The sequence below is a fragment of the Pistacia vera genome, unplaced genomic scaffold (genome assembly GCF_008641045.1).
Source record: "Pistacia vera cultivar Batoury unplaced genomic scaffold, PisVer_v2 Contig661, whole genome shotgun sequence".
NCBI classification, from domain to species: Eukaryota; Viridiplantae; Streptophyta; class Magnoliopsida; order Sapindales; family Anacardiaceae; genus Pistacia; species Pistacia vera.
Genome location: NW_022196514.1, coordinates 326,482 through 351,228, shown reverse-complemented (window position 1 = coordinate 351,228; position 24,747 = coordinate 326,482). Strand labels below are relative to the sequence as shown.

Here is a 24,747-nt window from a genome sequence, read left to right as displayed (position 1 = left end):
GGTGGTTCACGGTGGTGGTGGTTCACAAAAAATCTGCGACGTGGGGACGATCTGGTGTTTGTTGTGGTTACGGTGGATATTGTGGTGACAGATCTGTTGGGGGTGTTTTCACGGTGGATATTAGTGTGTGACAGATCGGGTGGTGGGTGGTTCATGGTGAATATAGTGTGGACATATTCGTGGTGGGTGGTTCTGTGAATATTGTTTGGGTGGTGCAGGTGAAAGAAGTGTATATCGTTATGTTTGGTATTTGCAGGTGGAGAAGATTGGATGGAAGAAACAAGTTTGTAAACATGGTGAAGCCCTGATGTAGTGAAGAAGTGAGAAAATGAAATAAAAATGAGAAGAAAAAAGCTACAAATGTCTACAGTCAAACCTGTCAGGATCATATTTCAAGGTTGACTTGTGTGAATAATAAGCGAACACTATTTAAATAATCGGTTTGAGAATATGGAATAAATAATAAGCCAACGCACCCAAGCCACCTCAAATAAACACAATTCTCTTATTAATAATTAATTAGGATGTTAATTAATATGGTTTTTTTTCATATTAGGATTTTATTTTATTTTCCAATTCACCTTATTGTAGATGTTGCGAGTAATTGTAGCATAACAGTGTTAATGAACTTTTTAATTAATTTAACTAATGATTTATTTGTTTCACAGTTCTAAAATCATCACCGTTTGATTATTTCTATATGGGTGTTGCCATTGGATTTGAATTTGGACACTTATTGATAGTAGATTTTTTCCTTTTTCATTAAATTATTAATTTTAATAGTACATTTTTATAAAGTAATAATAATTATTTTGTGTATTTTAAATAAATTTTTATATTTTTTTTAAATTAATGAGAACTCATCACAACTTTTTTTTTTTTTTTTTTTTTTTTGGGTGACAAGAGGTGTCTAGACTAGTTTTGTGCGCATATCTCAACAAATTTTCAAAGGTCTTAAAGTAAACGGCGAGGTAAATTCTTTCAATGGCCACCCCCATCAGGGGCGGATCCAACCCCTTTGAGGGTAGGCCCAGGCCATTCCTCATATTTAAATAAAAAAATTAATATTATATAAACTCACAAAATATTGTTATTAATATATATACCCAGGCCTACCCTCAAAGTTTAAAAAAAATGATAATTATTATACACAGGGGCGGATCCAGCCCATGGCCCACCCTCAATTTTTTTTTTAAATACTGATATATACAATTTTCGGATTTTGGCCCACCTTAACAAAAATATTAATGTGCAATTAGTTTTTATTTCGACCAACCTTAACCGAAATTTTTGGATCCGCTAATGATTATACATATGTCTAAGCCCACAAAAAACTTGTTATTAATATGTATATTCCAAGTCCACATCATATTAAAAATTTAAAACTCTCTCCACTTTTTATCTCCATGGCTTCACCTGTTTTTTATGATTTTATCCCTACAATTTTTTACTCTCTCATTCTTTTTCTCATGCTATTTGCTCTTAAAACTTTTGAAGACTGAAATTGTTAAAGATTTCACTTCTCAAGGTGCTACAATTAGCTCCACTTTCTGTTTTATCAATTTTAAGTATGTATATTGTTTATTTCAATTTAGTTTATTTTATGGTTTAATCATTTTTTTGGAGGTTTTTATTATAATTTGAGGGAAAAATATATGGATCTTGTAAGTTTATTTTGTGTTTTGTGTCTAAGAATAAACCTACTTACCCAAATTAAAACTTTAACTATATTTTAAAGGACGTTATTCTTCATTTTTTACCCACTATTTTCCTACATTTTAAACATCACTGTTCAGCTACTCAAAATTAATAAATAAATTTGAGTTGTTATCTATGTTTATACTAAGAAATCCCTTATTTTTTTATTAATTCATATTAAAAATCAACGCAACGTTAACTTAATTTAAGTTTTGGTTGACTTTAGCTTATGCTAGGTCTGATGAAAGTCAAAAATTTATATTATAATTTTTGAAAGCCAAAAAAATAAATAAATGAAATAAAATAATAAAAGAAGGTTTTGTTCAAGGTATACTTAACACATTTCATCAAAACTTTGCTTCTCATAGATTTATTTAAGTAGGAAAATATTATATTATTACATTCTTTTCTCTCATGTTCTTAATATTGTATTGTTTTCTTTGCTTAAGGTTTGATGATTTTTTTTTTAAATTTTCACTAGTTGTTGGGCAAACAATGGCGGAGCTGCAGAGGCTTCCCCTCGGCAAAAATCATGGATCTGCCACTGACCTCCATTAGTGGTTGGAAAGACTCAAACTCAAAAACTTATATTAGACCCTTTGCTCTTTTATTATCATGCCACTAAGTGGTGGTTATCCATCACACTTCACCTCAATCCAATTCATTCATAAATTTTATATAATCGTTAGAGTATCTCCAAATGACTCTTTATATGACTTAAACTCTTTAGTATAAAGAGTCTATAGAGTTTATCCATAAAAACAAAAGTCCAACATACTCTTTATCTTTTAAATATAAATTAAAGAGTGAGTTTGACTCTTCATATCTAGAGAGTCAAATTTCAATCTCTATCATAATTTTAATTAATAAACTACAAGTTTTCATATATTTTATTTATTAATTTTCTCTCTTAATAAGTCTCTTTCTTGAAAATAAAGAACATCTTCATTAAATTTAAAGAATCCATTGGATTTGAATAAAAATTTAGTTCTTTATATTTAAAAATTAATAAAGATACTCTTTATTTATATGAGATGTGTTCTTTAAAATAAAGAACACAATTAAAGATGCTCTTTAAATAGGGTTGGGTTCCCTTCAGCCCACCCACTTCAGTTGTAATTCCTATTATTTTGAAATTTTTATAATTTTTAGAATACATAAGAATTTATCATCTTATCATTAAATTAATATATTATTAATAGTATAATATACAATATGATAAAAATTATTATTTGAGAAACTTTTTTAATATTAGGTGGTTTTTAATAATTTAGAAATAAATTGTTTATGAAGATGAAAGATTTGATTTTAATTATGATATCGAAATTTGAAAACGTGCTAATAATAGAACCGATTTTAAAGTGAAAAAGTAGCTTTTATCGTATTCTTGCAATAAATAGAAAAGACATCGTCATAAAATAGAAAATTAATTTTTATTGTTTAATAATTATTTATTTAAAAAAGAGAAATGAATAAATATTATTTAGTTTTCTGAATAAAAGCGAAAAAATAAAACGAAAACTTAAATAGTCCAAACCTGGACCCGGATAGCCGACCCGCCCCAGAAAGCATAATAAAAGATAAAAAGTAACCCATGAAAGGCAAAGGCAGGCACGAGAGTGGGACGACAAGCAGGCTGGGGAGAGAGGTAGGAACTGTAGAGAGAGAGAGAGAGAGAGAGAGAGAGAGAACCGCGAGATTCAGAAAAGGTCAGTGAGCGCGCAATTCCAAGATTTTTGATTGAATGAATTGATTGATTGTTCTATTAATTACGTGATAGTTTTGATAATTTGGAGGAAACAAAATGGTGAGTTTCGTAATTTGGTCTTTGATGAATTGCGTGTGTGAGAAAGAGGTCTGGTTTACATGTGCAGGAGACGAGTGTGTGAAGAGAGGTAGAGAGAGATTTTTGAGATTTTTGAGTGTTAGGGCTTTTGTTGCCGCCCCTGCTTTCCTTTATCATGGCCACGGATCGAAAGCTTGTGGTTAGTTTTCCCCTCTATCTGCATTATATTTATTTTTTTAATTATTATCTTTATTTAATTTGTGTTGTGTTATTTGCAATTTAGGTTCTCGGTATTCCATGGGACGTTGATACGGATGGTTTAAGAGAGTACATGACCAAGTTTGGGGATTTGGAGGATTGCATTGTCATGAAGGTTTCTCTTTTATTTGATCCTTTCTATTTCTTTAATTTTTTAATTTTTTATGTTATAGCCCATAGATTCTTTAACGAAATTGACATTGAAACGGGTTCTTATCGAACCATATAATCATTAGGGAACCAGGACACTCGAGTTCAGATTCTAATTACATGTAGTATAATACGCATGAAGGATTAACTTTTTTTTAATTAACAAAAATCAAAAGTTTTTGGTTGTATAATTTCTTTGCTAAATTTGCTTTTGTTACCTCTTGTGTGATCAATTACTGAGAAAATTTTGACGAGTACTTATGTTTCTTAGTTTTGCTTTATTAATGCTATCGTCTGCAATTCTATTAACTGACCATTTTGTTTGGTTAATAGATAAGTTTGCTAATCCCATTCCCCATTTTCAGTTTTCTGCTGAACATTATAGTTGATGTGAACTTTGGACTACAATTGTGGTCTTGTTCATGGATTTTGGGGGCCAAAGTGTTAAAAAAAATTATTAATGTTGATTTTTCTTATTTATTTTTTATGCTTTAGGATCGGTCAACTGGACGATCTCGTGGTTTTGGCTATGTAACATTTGCATCGGCAGAAGATGCCAAGGTAAGTGCAATATCTGAGTTTTCTTGAATACATTGTCTATTCTTTGCTGTGTGATTGGAGATGTAGTATTAAAAATTTCTTATGCCTTATGTTTCAACTTTTGCAGACTGCGATGGCTGCTGAGAACTTTCTTGGAAATCGAATGCTGGAAGTAAAAATAGCTACACCAAAGGTTGAATTACATCATTGATTAATGTTACCTATGGTTTGATTGTCTTTTTTTTCATTCTATTCTCTTTTAACCTTCACGTTGACAAGTTGTAGGTAAATTGTAATTGTACAATTCATGAAATATTGTTTATTTGACAGGAGGAGATGCGAGCACCCCCGAGGAAAGCAACCAGAATATTTGTGGCTAGGATACCACCGGCTGTGAATGAAGCAACATTTCGTAGGTAATTGGATATGATGTATAGAAAATAAGTTAGTGTAATTCTCTTGTTGTTTTGGTGTTCATTCTTTGCTCGGTTTTCCAGACCAATGATGATAAATAAAATATTATTTTTCCTTTTGCAGTCATTTTGAGAAGTACGGCGACATAACGGATTTGTACATGCCAAAGGTGACCCCCTCTATCTCTCTGCTCTGGTGTTCCGTTGTGACAATTATGTGACTAATACAGCTTCATCTGTTCATGTAATAACTAGTATTCCTGCATGTATTCATACAGACAAGTATATGTTTTCTAGTGCATGTCCAAAGACAATTACCAATATATAGGCGCCTATATACTGATATACTTGCATTTGATTATTTTTAGGGTTGAAATTGATCTATGGGATTGTTTTTAATGCATCTTGCAGGATCAAGGCTCAAAAGCACATCGTGGAATTGGATTTATCACTTTTGCAAGTGCAGGTCAGACACTTTTATATAAATGTTGGTTCCTTTTCTTCATTTTTTTCGTGTTATGCTGTCAATGTATGTCCTACCCTTCATCGTTCCCCTTCCTCCCATTTTCTTTGTTAATCGAAAATTATGTTTATTAACTACATTGTCTTGGTTACGAAGAAAAAGACTGGTTTTTAGACTAAGTATAAGATCTCGTTGAATAAAGAGCTGTAATTTGAACCATCTGATATTGATTTTTAGGTATTTACTAATTATTATTCATAGTGTTCTTCGTGCTACAATATCGATTGGTCAAGACTGTTAGTCCCCATCTATAATATTTTGAAAATAGTAAATACATCTCCTTTTCTCTATCTCAACTGTAGATTTAGAGTATACAAGCAAGAGCTGCAACAAAGTGTAGCCCAATTGTATTTGGAGTCACTGAAGCACTCTAATTTAATCGTTATCTTTACTGTTATGAACTTTTGACTTATGCTGAATCTAATCTTTTAAGAAAAGGCGCTGGCATGTATTTCAGCTGGTTTTCTTTCTTGCCCCTTCTGCTTGACATGTTGCAATTTAGATAAAACCATGGTCAAAGGCAAATTCTTGTTTGAAAATTATTGAATTGTTTTTCAACAAGATCTTGACAACAATTTTTTGTCTAAACTGGTCTTTCTTTGTTACAGATTCTGTGGAAAGTTTAATGGCTGATACCCATGAAATGGGAGGCTCTGTTGTAGTTGTTGATCGAGCAACACCTAAGGCAAGTGGCATCACATCTGGCCTGTTTACTACTGATGTACTTATTAATCTTTTCTGCTAGATGGAAAATCCCTTCAGTTTTAGGTTATAATTGAACTTTTCTTCTATAAGACCAATAATATCATAATTTAACTTCCTATATCTCGTCCCCAATCAATGTTATAAGTGATAGTTAAAACTGATTCTCTGATATTACATTTTCAGGAAGATGACTTTAGGCCAGTAGGTAGAATGTCACATGGTGGGTATGGTGCGTACAATGCTTACATTTCTGCCACAACTAGATATGCAACGTTAGGTGCTCCTACCTTATATGACCATCCAGGCTCATTTTATGGAAGTAAGCTCCTTTTTTTGATAAATCTTGTGCACTATTGAACAGAGTGCCATTTATTTATGTAGTTTCCTATCCGTAAATATCACAATGCACACGCACTTAAACATCACATGCATATATAAAGAAGATGAAGAACAATTAGGCAAGACAAAAGCATACCATGAACAATGAAAGTGAAAAAACAAAATCAGATCAATATTTTCTCTTCTTTTGCATTTCATGTTGTAATTTTTAAGTTGTGTTGGACCAGGAGGGGAGTCCACCCGTGGAATGGGTAAAAAGATTTTTGTTGGCAGGCTGCCTCAAGAGGCCACGGTTGAAGATCTGCGACAGTATTTTGGTAGATTTGGCCAGATATTAGATGTTTATGTCCCCAAGGTAAGACAGCAATGTATGATCTGTAAGAGTTATTAAGTATGGATCTAGTCAACTTATGAACAGATGTGTTATGTCATTTAGGACCCTAAGAGAACTGGCCACAGAGGTTTTGGTTTTGTGACCTTTGCCGAAGATGGTGTAGCAGATCGTGTATCTCGAAGGTCGCATGAAATTTGTGGACAGCAGGTATCAAATGGATAGTTTTGTTTTGTATTTAACTACTGAGATAAAGATAATTTTGTTGGCAATTTTTTAATTTTTTCATTCATTGACTGCATGAACAGGTTGCAATAGATTCAGCCACACCTCTGGATGATGCTGGCCCCGGCCCCAGTGAAAACTTCTTAATTAATGGTGCTCAAGTCTTTGGGGGTTACGGTGGTCCTATGCGGACTTATGGCAGGATGTATGGAAGCCTTGATTTTGATGATGTGAGTAAAGTTAGTTCGTTCTTTTTATATATATCTTGGTTTCATATAAAAAAGAAATCATATGAAGCTTGTTATACCACGATGGACAATGAACCATGATTACTAGAGTGCCACTTTTAAGAGAAAAAAATGAGGCATTAGGTGCTTCCTGAGTATTTTATTAAAACCCAAATTTTGTTATTATGACATTCAGCATTCTGTTACCAATTCATTTATTCATTTTGCAGTGGGGTTATGGGATTGGCGGTGGAAGACCATCAAGAGGAGATTGGAGATATAGGCCATACTAAGTTCTAGCCTAATTGTCTCCAATCATGCTTTGGTTTTAACATAAGAGGCTTTTGTCAAATGAGCAAATCTGTGTTGTTAGGGTGATTATTTGGTTGATTTTTTATTTCTAAAGAATAAAGTTATGAATTATTTTTATGTATCAACATCTGAACTTTCGTATTTTTATCAAATTTTAAACTGCTTATTGTGTTAAATTTGGATGGAAATGTAGTTTGGACAGGAATTAATTTATGTAATATTTACTTCGTAGCTTGTGCTCCTATTGATTCTAAAAGCATAAAAACATTTGATGCTATGTAATTCCGTTGTGCTTGAGGAGGTTTCTTCGAGCCCCTCTTTCTCAGCTATAGACAGGTGCCTCGCCTGGATAGCTCTATGGATCCCCGACTTATTGTGTAAAAACCTTGACCAACCGAGATGGGTCTTGGCCCTGGGCATGGATTCATGGTGATGCATGCTGTGTCGGGTGTTGCATAGTCGTAGATATGAAATCGTTTTATACTGGTCAAGTATAGATCTTTGATTAAATTGTCCGGTCCGGTGTATTCTTCTTGTCTCTGGGTCATTCACTTGATTCAAGGTTAAAACCTGTCATTAGTTTATGCACTCAATTTTGTGAAGCTCGATTTAACGAGGTCATGACTTTTTCCCACGCGAACAAAAGCTTAATGACAATTTTCCACCCTTACACTTTTAAAATATCAATTTAGTACCTAAAACACAATTTTATTAATAATTTTCATTGTAAGGAAGGGTAAAATGGTCAAAAGTCTGTAATAAGTGAGGGTAGAATAGTCAACAAACATTTTACATATGAAATCAAAATTTAAGGCTCCGTTTGGTTGGTTTTTGGGAATACTATTATCAGTATTCCTAAAAAAGTTAAATAGTAAAATGCCTAAAAACTCACAATATTATCCAATATTATTCAACCTTTTTTAAACCTCTTAAATTTGTTAATTTAATTAAATACCCCTAAATATTTTTTTTGAAATTGTAAAAACACCCCTAAACCCACATTATACCAGATTCCAACCATCATTGTCGGAAGTTGGCCGAAATCTAATATAATGGCGCACTACCGGCTAAATCTGGCCAGTAGTGCGCCGATCTAGCCTTTTCCGGCCAGATCCACAGTGGATCTGGCTGGAAAAGGTCAGATCTAAGGCCAAAGATCTGGCCGCTGACGGCCAGATCTTTGGCCGTAACCAGACGTCAACGACAGCGAACATATGGTCGTCGTTGACAAGCAAATGCGGTTAGATCTGACCATCAATGGCCAGATCTAACCATAGATCTAGCCTTTGCATGCCAGATCCATCGTAGATCTGGTCGGCAAAGGCCATATCGGCGCACGACTGGCAAGATCCAACCGGTCATGCGCCGATACAGTGACTCCGGCCACCCTTCGGCGGTGGTGGCCGGCTGTGATTATTCAATGGGTGGGTTGGGGTTTTTTTGTTAACTTTCAAAGTTTTATTATAGGGGTGTTTAGTAAATAAACAAACATATGGGGTATTTTTATTAATTTTCAAATCCTACATCGTAATACCCGCTCAATTCAACTTTTTTTAACTTTTTTCAAAAAACTTTTCTAAAAACTGCAAAAAAGTAAACCAAACGGGGCCTAAAATTCTAGAAGACAACGAACAGTGGAGGGTAGCAATTTAAGACCAACGAATGACGAGTAATCAAGTATTGATGTTCGAGGGGTTTTGAAGAGGGAAGATCGGAGGTTGAAAGTGTGGTGGAAGATTGGATTTTGGTCACCGAAATCAGGTGGAATTGGCGCAAAAACAGTGAAACCTTAGCTGGTGGAGAGTCAGAACGGCATGCAATTGGTGTCGGGAAGGTTAGGGATTCTGGAGATGGGGGGGCTAGTGAGTTGATTGGTGGTCTCAAAAGGTATTTTCGACGTCATAATCGGCCGAAAAATGGAAAGAATCATGCGAACCAACAATGTGCTTTTCTAGTCGATTTCATTATCAGAAATCGTCCCTATCACCACCAATTGACTCCTTGGATCTTCCTCTCCAAATGTCCTAACGTGTCACCACCAATCGTCCCTGTCGTGTGCACACACTTGGCTGGAGAGGTTGGTTGAGGAATTTCCTCAAACAACTGGTGGGCGTAAAATGGGGAGGCGGGTGGGGGCAAACCGGTGGCCAAATAATACACAACAACCACAATTAAGCAACCAAGTGTAGGTTGGGGGCACAAGAAAGGAGAAAAAACAGTGGAAAAGGGGTGCAAAAAAAACTGTAGCATGGCGGAGAGAGTGGGTTGAGGGCGGCAAACGGTTAGTGAGGGCAACCGATGGGAGGGTTGGTTTTGTAATGGGGATGAAGGAGGTTTGAGTGGTGGCTTTCGGGTAAATTTTTAGTGAGAAAAACGGTCGAAAATTGGCCGCAAAGAAGGAAGAAAACGTGAACCACAAGGAGACTATTTTCTGGCAAAAGGAAGGTGCAGACCACAGAGGGGTTTTTTCATAAATTATTGTCTTTCCCACCTAAACCTATGAGAAACATAATATTTGGGTAGTAAAAGTGTATTTTAAAAGTGTGAGGGTGGGACATGTCATTAAGCTTTTTGTTGGGTGGGAAAAAGTCGTTAACTCTTAATTTAACTATGTGATATTCAATGCCTTGCGTGTGATATGACAAATATCTGTTATTGAATGCATTTTTCTTATTAATGGAATCCTGGGCATGAGAAAAGGAATAAAATAAAGGAATGTGATAAGACCATTGACTCTTTATATGACACAAACTCTTTATTATAAAGAGTCTATAGAGTTTATCCTAAAAACAAGAGTTCAACAGACTCTTTATCTTTAAATATAAATTAAAAAGTGAGTTTAACTCTCCATATCTAGAGAGTCAAATTTCACTTTCTATCCTAATTTTAATTAATAAACTACAAGTTTTCATACATTTTATTTGTTAATTTCTCTCTTAATAAGTCTCTTTCTTGAAAATAAAAGCATCTTCATTAATTTAAAGAATCCATTGATTTGAATAAAAAATTTGTTCTTATATATTTAAAAATTAATGAATGACTCTTATTTATGAAATGTGCTCTTTAAAATAAAGAACATCATTAAAGATACTCTTTAAATGGGTTGGTTTTAAAGAACTTTCAGTCTATCCTAAACCTTACCTTTATAAATTTAAAGAATCCATTGATTTGAATAAAAATTTGTTCTTTATTTAAAATTAATGAAGATATTTTTTATTTATATGAAATCTCTTTAAAACAAAGAACTATTAAAGATGCTCTTAAATGGATTGTGTTTTAATGAACCTTCAGCCCACCAACTTCACTTGTAATTCTATTTTTTGAAATTTTTATAATTTTAGAATACATAAGAATTTATCATCTTATCATTAATTAATATATTATTAATAGTAAATATACATATGATAAAAATTATCATTGAGAAACTTTTTTAAATTCGTGGTTTTTAATAATTTAGAATGAAATTGTTATGAAGATGAAAGATTTGATTTTAATTATGATATCAAAATTTGAAAACGTGCTAATAATAGAACCGATTTAAAGTGAAAAAGTAGTTTTTATCGTATTTTTGCAATAAATAGAAAGACATCGCCATAAAATAGAAAATTAATTTTTATTTTTTAATAATTATTTATTTAAAAAGAGAAATGAATAATATATTTAGTTTTCTGAATAAAAGCGAAAAAAAAGACGAACTTAAATAGTCCAAACCTGGACCCGGATAGCCGACCCCCCAGAAAGCATAATAAAAGATAAAAGTAACCCATGAAAGAGAAGGCAGGCACGAAGTGGGACGACAAGCAGCTAGGAGAGGTAGGACTGTAGAGAGAAAGAGAGAGAGAGAGATAACCACGAGATTCAGAAAAGGTCAGTGAGCGCGCAATTCCAGATTTTTGATTGAATGAATTGATTGATTGTTCTATTAATTACGTGATAGTTTTGATAATTTGGAGGAAACAAAATGGTGAGTTTCGTAATTTGGTCTTTGAGATGATGGCGTGTGTGAAAGAGGTCTGGTTTACATGTGCAGGAGACGAGTGTGTGAAGAGAGGTAGAGAAGATTTTTGAGATTTTTGATGGTAGGGCTTTTGTTGCCGCCCCTGGTTTCCTTTATCATGGCCACGGATCGAAAGCTTGTGGTTAGTTTTTCCCTCTATCTGCATTATATTTATTTTTTTAATTAGTATCTTTATTTAATTTGTTTTGTGTTATTTGCAATTTAGGTTCTCGATTCCATGGGACGTTGATACGGATGGTTTAAGAGAGTACATGACCAAGTTTGGGGATTTGGAGGATTGCATTGTCTGAAGGTTTCTCTTTTATTTGATCCTTTCTATTTCTTTAATTTTTTAATTTTTTATTTTTAGCCCATAGATTCTTTAACGAAATTGACATTGAAACGGTTCTTATCGAACCATATATCATTAGGGAACCAGGAAACTCGAGTTCAGATTCTAATTACAAGTAGTATAATACGCATGAAGGATTGACTTTTTTTTAATTAACAAAAATCAAAAGTTTTTTTTGCTAAATTGCTTTTGTGTGATCAATTACGGAAAATTTTGACGAGCACTTATGTTCTTAGTTTTTGCTTTATTAATGCTATCGTCTGCATTCTATTCACTAACCATTTTGTTTGGTTAATAGATAAGTTTGGCTAATCCCTTCCCCATTTTCAGTTTTCTGCTGAACATTATATTTGATGTGAACTTTGGACGACAATTGTGGTCTTGTTCATGGATTTGGGCCAAAGTGTTAAAAAAATATATTAATGTTGATTTTTCTTATTTATTTTTATGCTTTAGGATCGGTCAACTGGACGATCTCGGTTTTGGCTATGTACTGGCATCGGCAGAAGATGCCAAGTAAGTGCAATATCTGAGTTTTCTTGAATACATTGTCTATTCTTTGCTGTGTGATTGGAGATGTAGTATTAAAAATTTCTTATGCCTTATGTTTCAACTTTTGCAGACTGCGATGGCTGCTGAGAACTTTCTTGGAAATCAATGCTGGAAGTAAAAATAGCTACACCAAAGGTTGAATTACATCATTGATTAATGTACCAATGGTTTGATTGCTTTTTTTCATTCTATCTATCTCTTTTAACCTTCATGTTGACAAGTTGTAGATAAATTGTAATTGTACAATTCATGAAATATTGTTTATTTGACAGGAGGAGAGCGCACCCCCCCGAGGAAAGCAACCAGAATATTTGTGGCTAGGATACCACCGCTGTGAATGAAGCAACATTTCGTAGGTAATTGGATATGATTGTATAGAAAATAAGTTGCGTAATTCTCTTGTTGTTTTTGTGTTCATTCTTTGCTCGGTTTTCCAGACCAATGATCATATAAAAAAAAATTATTTTTCCTTTTGCAGTCATTTTGAGAAGTACGGCGACATAACGGATTTATACATCCAAAGGTGACCCCCTCTATCTCTCTGCTCTGGTGTTCCGTTGTGACAATTATGGTGCTAATACAGCTTCATCTGTTCATGTAATAACTGTATTCCTGCATGTATTCATACAGACAAGTATATGTTTTCTAGTGCTGTCCAAAACAATTACAAAAATAGGCGCCTATATACTGATATACTTGCATTTTATTATTTTAGGGTTGAAATGATCTATGGATGTTTTTTAATGATTCTTGCAGGATCAAGGCTCAAAAGCACATCGTGGAATTGGATTTATCACTTTGGCAAGTGCAGGTCAGACCCTTTTATATACATGTTGGTGCCTTGTCTCATTTTTTTCGTGTTATGCAGTCAATGTATGTCCTACCCTTCATGTTCCCCTTCCTCCCATTTTCTTTGTTAATCGAAGTTATGGTTATTAACTACATTGTCTTGGTTACGAAGAAAAAGACTGGTTTTTAGACTAAGTATTAGATCTCGTGAATAAAGAGCTGTAATTTGAACCATCTGATTTGATTTTTAGGTATTTACTAATTATTATTCATAGTGTTCTTTGTGCTACAATATCGATTGGTCAAGACGTTAGTCCCCTCTATAATATTTTGAAAATAGTAAATACATCTCCTTTTCTCTACTCAACTGTAGATTTAGAGTATACAAGGAAGAGCTGCAACAAAGTGTCCCAATTGTATTTGGAGTCACTGAAGCACTCTAATTTAATCGTTATCTTTACTGTTATGAGCTTTGACTTATGCTGAATCTAATCTTTTAAGAAAGGCGCAGGCATGTATTTCAGCTGGTTTTCTTCTTGCCCCTTCTGCTTGACAGTGTTGCAATTTAGATAAACCATGGTCAAAGGCAAATTCTTGTTGAAAATTATTGAATTGTTTTCTCACAAGATCTTGACAACAATTTTTTGTCTAAACTGGTCTTTCTTGTTACAGATTCTGTGAAAGTTTAATGCTGATACCCATGAATTGGGAGGCTCTGTTGTAGTTTGTGATCGAGCAACACCTAAGGCAAGTGGCATCACATCTCCTGTTTACTACTGATGTACTTATTAATCTTTTCTGCTAGATGGAAATCCCTTCAGTTTTAGGTTATAATTGAACTTTCTTCTATAAGACCAATAATATCATAATTTAATTCCTATATCTTGCCCCAATCAATGTTAGATGGATGTTAAAACTGATTCTCTGATATTACATTTTCAGGAAGATGACTTTAGGCCAGTAGGTAGAATGTCACATGGTGGGTATGGTGCGTACAATGCTTACTTCTGCCACAACTAGTATGCAACATAGGTGCTCCTACCTTATATACCATCCAGGCTCATTTTATGGAAGTAAGCTCCTTTTTTGATAAATCTTGTGCACTATTGAACAGAGTGCCATTTATTATGTTAGTTCCCTATCCGTAAATATCACAATGCACACGCACTTAAACATCACATGCATATATAAGAAGATAAAGAACAATTAGGCAAGACAGAAGCATACCATAACAATGAGTGAAAAAACAAATCAGATCAATATTTCTCTTCTTTTGCATTTCATGTGTGATTTTTAAGTTGTGTTGGACCAGGAGGGGAGTCCACCCGTGGAATGGTAAAAAGATTTTTGTTGGCAGCTGCCTCAAGAGGCCACGGTTGAAGATCTGCGACAGTATTTTGGTAGATTTGGCCAGATATTAGATGTTTATGTCCCCAAGGTAAGACAGCATGTATGTCTGTAAGAGTTATTAAGTATGGATCTAGTCAACTTATGAACATATGTGTTATGTCATTTAGGACCCTAAGAGAACTGGCCACGAGGTTTTGGTTTTGTGACCTTTGCCGAAGATGGTGTAGCAATCGTGTATCTCGAAGGTCGCATGAATTTGTGGACAGCAGGTACCAAATGGATAGTTTTGTTTTGTATTTAACTACTGAGATAAAGATAATTTTGTTGGCAATTTTTAAATTTTTTATTCATTGACTGCATGAACAGGTTGCAATAGATTCAGCCACCCTCTGGATGATGCTGGCCCCGGCCCCAGTGAAAACTTCTTAATTAATGTGCTCAAGTCTTTGGGGGTTACGGTGGTCCTATGCGACTTTGGCAGGATGTTGGAACCTTGATTTTGATGATGTGGTAATTGTTCCTTCTTTTATATATATCTGGGTTTCATATAAAAAGAAATCATATGAAGCTTGTTATACCCACGATGGACAAGGAACCATGATTACTAGAGTGCCCCTTTTAAGAGAAAAAATGAGGCATTAGGTGCTTCCTGAGTATTTTATTAAAACCCAAATTTTGTTATTATGACATTCAGCATTCTTTTCCAATTCATTTATTCATTTTGCAGTGGGGTTATGGGATTGGCGGTGGAAGACCATCAAGAGGAGATTGGAGATATAGGCCATACTAATTTCTAGCCTAATTGTCTCCAATCAGCTTTGGTTTTAACAAAGAGGCTTTTGTCAAATGAGCAAATCTGTATTGTTAGGATGATTATTTGGTTGATTTTTTATTTCTAAAGAATAAGTATAAATTATTTTTATGTATCAACATCTGAACTTTCGTATTTTTATAAATTTAAACTGCTTATGGTGTTAAATTTGGATGGAAATATAGTTTGGAGAGGAATTAATTTATGAATATTTACTTCGGAGCTTGTCTTCACGGTGGATATTAGTGTGGGACAGATCTGGTGGTGGGTGGTTCACGGTGGATATTAGTGTGGGACAAAGCTGGTGGTGGGTGGTTCACGGTGAATACTAGTGTGGGACAGATCTGCTGCTGTGGGTGATTCACGGTGGATATTAGTGTGGGACAGATCTGGTGGTGGGTGGTTCACGGTGAATATTAGTGTGGGACAGATCTGGTGGTGGGTGGTTCACAATGAATATTGTTTGGGTGGTGCAGGTGGAGAAGAAGTTGGAAGGGTTATGTTTGGTATTTGTAGGTGGAGAAGAAGTTGGATGTGTTATGTTTGGTATTTGCTGGTGGAGAAGAAGTTGGATGGAAGAAGAACAAGTTTGTAAACATGGTGATGCACTGATGCAGTGAAGAAGACTGCGAAAATGAAATAAAAATGAGAAAGAGAAAAAAAAGCTGCAAACTATCTAACGGTCAAAAACCTGTTAGGATCGTATTTTAAAGGTTGAATTATGTGAATAATAAGCCAAACACTATTCAAATAATCGGTTTGAGAATATGAGAATAAATAATAAGCCAAACGCACCCAAAGCCACCCCAAATAAACACAATTTCATCTTATTAATTAATTAATTAGGATGTTAATTAAATATGGTGTTTATTTTCATATTAGGATTTTATTTTATTTTCCAATTCACCTTATTGTAGATGTTGCGAGTAATTGTAGCATAACAGTGTTAATGAACTTTTTAATTAATTTAACTAATGATTTATTTGTTTCACAATTCTATAAATCATCACCTTTTGATTATTTCTATATGGGTGTTGCCCATATAGAATTTGGACACTTATCTGATGGTAGGTTTTTTCCTTTTTCATTAAATTATTAATTTTAATAGTACATTTTTATAAAGTAATAATAATTATTTTGTGTATTTTAAATAAATTTATATATATTTTTTAAATTAATGGGAACTCATCACAACATTTTTTTTTTTTTTTTTGGGTGACAAGAGCTGTCTAGGCTAGTTTTGTGTGCACACCTCAACTAATTTTCAGATGTCCTAAAGTAAACGGCGAGGTAAATCCTTTCAGTGGTTACCCCCATCAGGGACAGATCCAACCCCTTTGAGGGTAGGCCCAAGCGTATCCTCAGATTTAAATAAAAAAAATTAATATTATATCAACCCACAAAAAATTGTTATTAATATATATACCCAGGCCCACCCTCAAAGTTTAAAAAAATGATAATTATTATACACAAGGGTAGATCCAGCCCATGGCCCACCCTCAATTTTTTTTTAAATACTAATATATATAATTTCTGGATTTTGGCCCAGCTTAACAAAAATATTAATGTACAATTAGTTTTTATTTTGACAAACCCTAACAAAAATTTATGGATCCGCTAATGATTATACATATGTCTAAGCCCACAAAAAACTTGCTATTAATATGTATATTCCAAGTTCACATCATATTAAAAATTTAAAACTCTCTCCACTTTTTTTCTCCATGGCTTCGCCTGCTTTTTATGATTTTATTCCTACAATTTTTTACTTTCTCATTCTCTTTCATATGCTATTCGCTCTTAAAACTTTTGAAGACTAAAATTATTGAAGATTTCACTTCTCAAGGTACCACAATTAACTCCACTTTCTGTTTTATCAGTTTTAAGTATGTATATTGCTCATTTCAATTTAGTTTGTTTTATGGTTTAATCATTTTTTGGAGGTTTTTTATTATAATTTGAGGGAAAAAGACATGGATCTTGTAAGCTTATTTTGTGTTTTGTGTCTAAGAATAAACCTACTTTACCAAATTAAAACTTTAACTATATTTTAAAGGACGTTATTCTTCATCTTTTACCCACTACTTTCCTACATTTTAAACATCACCATTCAGCTATTCAAAATTATTAAATAAATTTGAGTTATTATTTATGTTTATACTAAGAAATCCCCTATTTTTTTATTAATTCATATTAAAAGTCAACGCAACGTTAACTTAATTTAAGTTTTGGTTGACTTTAGCTTATGCTAGGTCTGATAAAAGTCAAAATTTATATTATAATCTTTGAAAGCAAAAAAAAATAATAATAATAATGAAAAAAATAATAAAAAAATAAAAGAAGGTTTTGTTCAAGGTATACTCAACACATTTCATCAAAACTTTGCTTCTCATAGATTTATTTAAATAGGAAAATATTATATTATTACATTCTTTTCTCTCATGTTCTTAATATTGTATTGTTTTCTTTGCTTAAGGTTTGATGATTTTTTTAAAAATTTTCACCAGTTGTTGGGCAAACAATGGCGGAGCCGCAGAGGCTCCCCCTCGGCAAAAATCATGGATCTGCCACTGACCTCCATTAGTGCTTGGAAAGACTCAAACTCAGAAACTTATATTAGACCCCTCTGCTCTTTTATTATCATGCTACTAAGTGGTGGTTATCCATCACACATCACCTCAATCCAATTCATTCATAAATTTTATATAATCGTTAGAGTATCTCCAAATGACTCTTTATATGACACAAACTCTTTATTATAAAGAGTCTATAGAGTTTATCCATAAAAACAAGAGTTCAACAGACTCTTTATCTTTTAAATATAAATTAAAAAGTGAGTTTAACTCTCCATATCTAGAGAGTCAAATTTCACTTTCTATCCTAATTTTAATTAATAAACTACAAGTTTTCATACATTTTATTTGTTAATTTTCTCTCTTAATAAGTCTCTTTCTTGAAAATAAAGAGCATCTTCATTAAATTTAAAGAATCCATTGAATTTGAATAAAAAATTTGTTCTTTATATTTAAAAATTAATGAAGATGCTCTTTATTTATATGAAATGTGCTCTTTAAAATAAAGAACATCATTAAAGATACTCTTTAAATGGGGTTGGGTTTTAAAGAACTTTCAGTCTATCCTAAACCCTTTACCCTTTATTAAATTTAAAGAATCCATTGAATTTGAATAAAAAATTTGTTCTTTATATTTAAAAATTAATGAAGATATTTTTTATTTATATGAAATGTGCTCTTTAAAACAAAGAACATCATTAAAGATGCTCTTTAAATGGGATTGTGTTTTAATGAACCTTCAGCCCACCAACTTCACTTGTAATTCCTATTATTTTGAAATTTTTATAATTTTTAGAATACATAAGAATTTATCATCTTATCATTAAATTAATATATTATTAATAGTATAATATACAATATGATAAAAATTATCATTTGAGAAACTTTTTTAATATTCGGTGGTTTTTAATAATTTAGAAATGAAATTGTTTATGAAGATGAAAGATTTGATTTTAATTATGATATCAAAATTTGAAAACGTGCTAATAATAGAACCGATTTAAAAGTGAAAAAGTAGTTTTTATCGTATTTTTGCAATAAATAGAAAAGACATCGTCATAAAATAGAAAATTAATTTTTATTTTTTAATAATTATTTATTTAAAAAAGAGAAATGAATAAATATTATTTAGTTTTCTGAATAAAAGCGAAAAAATAAGACGAAAACTTAAATAGTCCAAACCTGGACCCGGATAGCCGACCCGCCCCAGAAAGCATAATAAAAGATAAAAAGTAACCCATGAAAGGCAAAGGCAGGCACGAGAGTGGGACGACAAGCAGGCTGGGGAGAGAGGTAGGAACTGTAGAGAGAGAGAGAGAGAGAGAGAGAGAGAGAACCGCGAGATTCAGAAAAGGTCAGTGAGCGCGCAATTCCAAGATTTTTGATTGAATGAATTGATTGATTGTTCTATTAATTACGTGATAGTTTTGATAATTTGGAGGAAACAAAATGGTGAGTTTCGTAATTTGGTCTTTGATGAATTGCGTGTGTGAGAAAGAGGTCTGGTTTACATGTGCAGGAGACGAGTGTGTGAAGAGAGGTAGAGAGAGATTTTTGAGATTTTTGAGTGTTAGGGCTTTTGTTGCCGCCCCTGATTTCCTTTATCATGGCCACGGATCGAAAGCTTGTGGTTAGTTTTTCCCTCTATCTGCATTATATTTATTTTTTTAATTGTATCTTTATTAATTGTTTTGTGTTATTTGCAATTTAGGTTCTCGATTCCATGGGACGTTGATACGGATGGTTTAAGAGAGTACATGACCAAGTTTGGGGATTTGGAGGATTGCATTGTCTGAAGGTTTCTCTTTTATTTGATCCTTTCTATTTCTTTAATTTTTTAATTTTTTATTTTTAGCCCATAGATTCTTTAACGAAATTGACATTGAAACGGTTCTTATCGAACCATATAATCATTAGGGAACCAGGAACTCGAGTTCAGATTCTAATTACAAGTAGTATAATACGCATGAAGGATTGACTTTTTTTTAATTAACAAAAATCAAAAGTTTTTCTTTGCTAAATTGCTTTTGTGTGATCAATTACTGAAAATTTTGACGAGCACTTATGTTCTTATTTTTGCTTTATTAATGCTATCGTCTGCATTCTATTCACTAACCATTTTGTTTGGTTAATAGATAAGTTTGGCTAATCCCTTCCCCATTTTCAGTTTTCTGCTGAACATTATATTTGATGAACTTTGGACGACAATTGTGGTCTTGTTCATGGATTTGTGGCCAAAGTGTTAAAAAAATATATTAATGTTGATTTTTCTTATTTATTTTTTATGCTTTAGGATCGGTCAACTGGACGATCTCGGTTTTGGCTATGTACTGGCATCGGCAGAAGATGCCAAGTAAGTGCAATATCTGAGTTTTCTTGAATACATTGTCTATTCTTTGCTGTGTGATTGGAGATGTAGTATTAAAAATTTCTTATGCCTTATGTTTCAACTTTTGCAGACTGCGATGGCTGCTGAGAACTTTCTTGGAAATCAATGCTGGAAGTAAAAATAGCTACACCAAGGTTGAATTACATCATTGATTAATGTACCAATGGTTTGATTGCTTTTTTTCATTCTATCTATTCTCTTTTAACCTTCATGTTGACAAGTTGTAGATAAATTGTAATTGTACAATTCATGAAATATTGTTTATTTGACAGGAGGAGAGCTGCACCCCCCCCGAGGAAAGCAACCAGAATATTTGTGGCTAGGATACCACCGCTGTGAATGAAGCAACATTTCGTAGGTAATTGGATATGATTGTATAGAAAATAAGTTGCGTAATTCTCTTGTTGTTTTTGTGTTCATTCTTTGCTCGGTTTTCCAGACCAATGATCATATAAAAAAAAATTATTTTTCCTTTTGCAGTCATTTTGAGAAGTACGGCGACATAACGGATTTATACATCCAAAGGTGACCCCCTCTATCTCTCTGCTCTGGTGTTCCGTTGTGACAATTATGGTGCTAATACAGCTTCATCTGTTCATGTAATAACTGTATTCCTGCATGTATTCATACAGACAAGTATATGTTTTCTAGTGCTGTCCAAAACAATTACAAAAATAGGCGCCTATATACTGATATACTTGCATTTTATTATTTTAGGGTTGAAATGATCTATGGGATGTTTTTTAATGATCTTGCAGGATCAAGGCTCAAAAGCACATCGTGGAATTGGATTTATCACTTTGGCAAGTGCAGGTCAGACACTTTTATATACATGTTGGTGCCTTTCTCATTTTTTTCGTGTTATGCAGTCAATGTATGTCCTACCCTTCATGTTCCCCTTCCTCCCATTTTCTTTGTTAATCGAAGTTATGGTTATTAACTACATTGTCTTGTTACGAAGAAAAAGACTGGTTTTTAGACTAAGTATTAGATCTCGTGAATAAAGAGCTGTAATTTGAACCATCTGATTTGATTTTTAGGTATTTACTAATTATTATTCATAGTGTTCTTTGTGCTACAATATCGATTGGTCAAGACGTTAGTCCCCTCTATATATTTTGAAAATAGTAAATACATCTCCTTTTCTCTACTCAACTGTAGATTTAGAGTATACAGGAAGAGCTGCAACAAAGTGTCCCAATTGTATTTGGAGTCACTGAAGCACTCTAATTTAATCGTTATCTTTACTGTTATGAGCTTTTGACTTATGCTGAATCTAATCTTTTAAGAAAGGCGCGGCATGTATTTCAGCTGGTTTTCTTCTTGCCCTTCTGCTTGACAGGTTGCAATTTAGATAAACCATGGTCAAAGGCAAATTCTTGTTGAAAATTATTGAATTGTTTTCTCACAAGATCTTGACAACAATTTTTTGTCTAAACTGGTCTTTCTTGTTACAGATTCTGTGAAAGTTTAATGCTGATACCCATGAATGGGAGGCTCTGTTGTAGTTTGTGATCGAGCAACACCTAAGGCAAGTGGCATCACATCTCCTGTTTACTACTGATGTACTTATTAATCTTTCTGCTAGATGGAAATCCCTTCAGTTTTAGGTTATAATTGAACTTTTCTTCTATAAGACCAATAATATCATAATTTAATTCCTATATCTTCCCCAATCAATGTTAGATGTGATGTTAAAACTGATTCTCTGATATTACATTTTCAGGAAGTGACTTTAGGCCAGTAGGTAGAATGTCACATGGTGGGTATGGTGCGTACAATGCTTACTTCTGCCACAACTATATGCAACATAGGTGCTCCTACCTTATATACCATCCAGGCTCATTTTATGGAAGTAAGCTCCTTTTTTGATAAATCTTGTGCACTATTGAACAGAGTGCCATTTATTATGTTAGTTCCTATCCGTAAATATCACAATGCACACGCACTTAAACATCACATGCATATATAAAGAAGATAAAGAACAATTAGGCAAGACAGAAGCATACCATAACAATGAGTGAAAAAACAAAATCAGATCAATATTTCTCTTCTTTTGCATTTCATGTGTATTTTTAAGTTGTGTTGGACCAGGAGGGGAGTCCACCCGTGGAATGGTAAAAAGATTTTTGTTGGCAGCTGCCTCAAGAGGCCACGGTTGAAGATCTGCGACAGTATTTTGGTAGATTTGGCCAGATATTAGATGTTTATGTCCCCAAGGTAAGACAGCATGTATGTCTGTAAGAGTTATTAAGTATGGATCTAGTCAACTTATGAACATATGTGTTATGTCATTTAGGACCCTAAGAGAACTGGCCACGAGGTTTTGGTTTTGTGACCTTTGCCGAAGATGGTGTAGCAATCGTGTATCTCGAAGGTCGCATGAATTTGTGGACAGCAGGTACCAAATGGATAGTTTTGTTTTGTATTTAACTACTGAGATAAAGATAATTTTGTTGGCAATTTTTAAATTTTTTCATTCATTGACTGCATGAACAGGTTGCAATAGATTCAGCCACCCTCTGGATGATGCTGGCCCCGGCCCCAGTGAAAACTTCTTAATTAATGTGCTCAAGTCTTTGGGGGTTACGGTGGTCCTATGCGACTTTGGCAGGATGTTGGAACCTTGATTTTGATGATGTGGTAATTGGTTCCTTCTTTTATATATATCTGGGTTTCATATAAAAAGAAATCATATGAAGCTTGTATACCACGATGGACAAGAACCATGATTACTAGAGTGCCCTTTTAAGAGAAAAAATGAGGCATTAGGTGCTTCCTGAGTATTTTATTAAAACCCAAATTTTGTTATTATGACATTCAGCATTCTTTCCAATTCATTTATTCATTTTGCAGTGGGGTTATGGGATTGGCGGTGGAAGACCATCAAGAGGAGATTGGAGATATAGGCCATACTAATTTCTAGCCTAATTGTCTCCAATCAGGCTTTGGTTTTAACAAAGAGGCTTTTGTCAAATGACAAATCTGTATTGTTAGGATGATTATTTGGTTGATTTTTTATTTCTAAAGAATAAGTATAAATTATTTTTATGTATCAACATCTGAACTTTCGTATTTTTATAAATTTTAAACTGCTTTATGTGTTAAATTTGGATGGAAATATAGTTTGGAGAGGAATTAATTTATGAATATTTACTTCGGAGCTTGCGCTCCTATTGATTCTAAAAGCATAAAAACATTTGATGCTATGTATTCCTTGTGCTTGAGGAGGTTTTCTTCGACCCCTCTTTCTTGCTATAACAGGTGCCTTGCCTGGATGCTCTATGGATCCCCGACTTATTGTGTAAAAACCTTGACCACCGAGATGGGTCTTGGCCCTGGGCATGGATTCATGGTGATGCATGCTGTGTCGGGGTTTGCTAGTCGTATTGAAATCGTTTTATACTGGTCAAGTATAGATCTTTGATTAAATTGTCCGGTCCGGTGTATTCTTCTTGTCTCTGTCATTCACTTGATTCAAGGTTAAAACCTGTCATTAGTTTATGCACTCAATTTTGTGAAGCTCGATTTAACAGGTCATGACTTTTTCCCACGCGACAAAGCTTAATGACAATTTTCCACCCTTACACTTTTAAAATATCAATTTAGTACCTAAAACACAATTTTATAATAATTTTCATTGTAAGGAAGGTAAAATGGTCAAAAGTCTGTAATAAGTGAGGTAGAATAGTCAACAAACATTTTACATATGAAATCAAAATTTAGGCTCCGTTTGGTTGGTTTTTGGGAATCTATATCAGTATTCCTAAAAAGTTAAATAGTAAAATGCCTAAAAACTCACAATATTATCCAATATTATTCAACCTTTTTAAACCTCTTAAATTTTTAATTTAATTAAATACCCCTAAATATTTTTTTTGAAATTGTAAAAACACCCCTAAACCCACATTATACCAGATTCCAACCATCATTGTCGGAAGTTGGCCGAAATCTAATATAATGGCGCACTACCGGCTAAATCTGGCCAGTAGTGCGCGATCTAGCCTTTTCGGCCAGATCCACAGTGGATCTGGCTGGAAAAGGTCAGATCTAAGGCCAAGATCTGGCCGCTGACGGCCAGATCTTTGGCCGTACCAGACGTCAACGACAGCGAACTGGTCGTCGTTGACAAGCAAATGCGGTTAGATCTGACCATCAATGGCCAGATCTAACCATAGATCTAGCCTTGCATGCCAGATCCATCTAGATCTGGTCGGCAAAGGCCATATCGGCGCACGACTGGCAAGATCCAACCGGTCATGCGCCGATACAGTGACTCCGGCCACCCTTCGGCGGTGGTGGCCGGCGTGGATTATTCAATGGGTGGGTTGGGGTTTTTTTGTTAACTTTCAAAGTTTTATTATGGGGTTTAGTAAATAAACAAACATATGGGGTATTTTTATTAATTTTCAAATCCTACATCGTAA

At 33.8% G+C, this 24,747-nt stretch overlaps 1 protein-coding gene and 1 pseudogene across 1 annotated transcript; both read left to right on the top strand.

The window, feature by feature from the left end:
• Positions 1–3,308: 3,308 nt before the first annotated feature.
• Positions 3,309–7,720, top strand: LOC116112424 (RNA-binding protein Musashi homolog 2-like). Its single transcript, XM_031398566.1, has 14 exons — positions 3,309–3,407; positions 3,573–3,683; positions 3,768–3,857; positions 4,388–4,453; positions 4,560–4,625; positions 4,763–4,848; positions 4,970–5,015; positions 5,257–5,311; positions 5,977–6,053; positions 6,257–6,392; positions 6,640–6,767; positions 6,849–6,953; positions 7,052–7,198; positions 7,426–7,720. Exons 2-14 carry the CDS (start codon positions 3,660–3,662, stop codon positions 7,486–7,488), a joined length of 1,089 nt encoding a protein of 362 aa, XP_031254426.1. The 5' UTR covers positions 3,309–3,407; positions 3,573–3,659; the 3' UTR covers positions 7,489–7,720.
• A 3,914-nt stretch (positions 7,721–11,634) lies between these two features.
• LOC116112452 lies at positions 11,635–23,239 on the top strand (annotated as a pseudogene).
• The last annotated feature ends 1,508 nt before the right edge of the window (positions 23,240–24,747 follow it).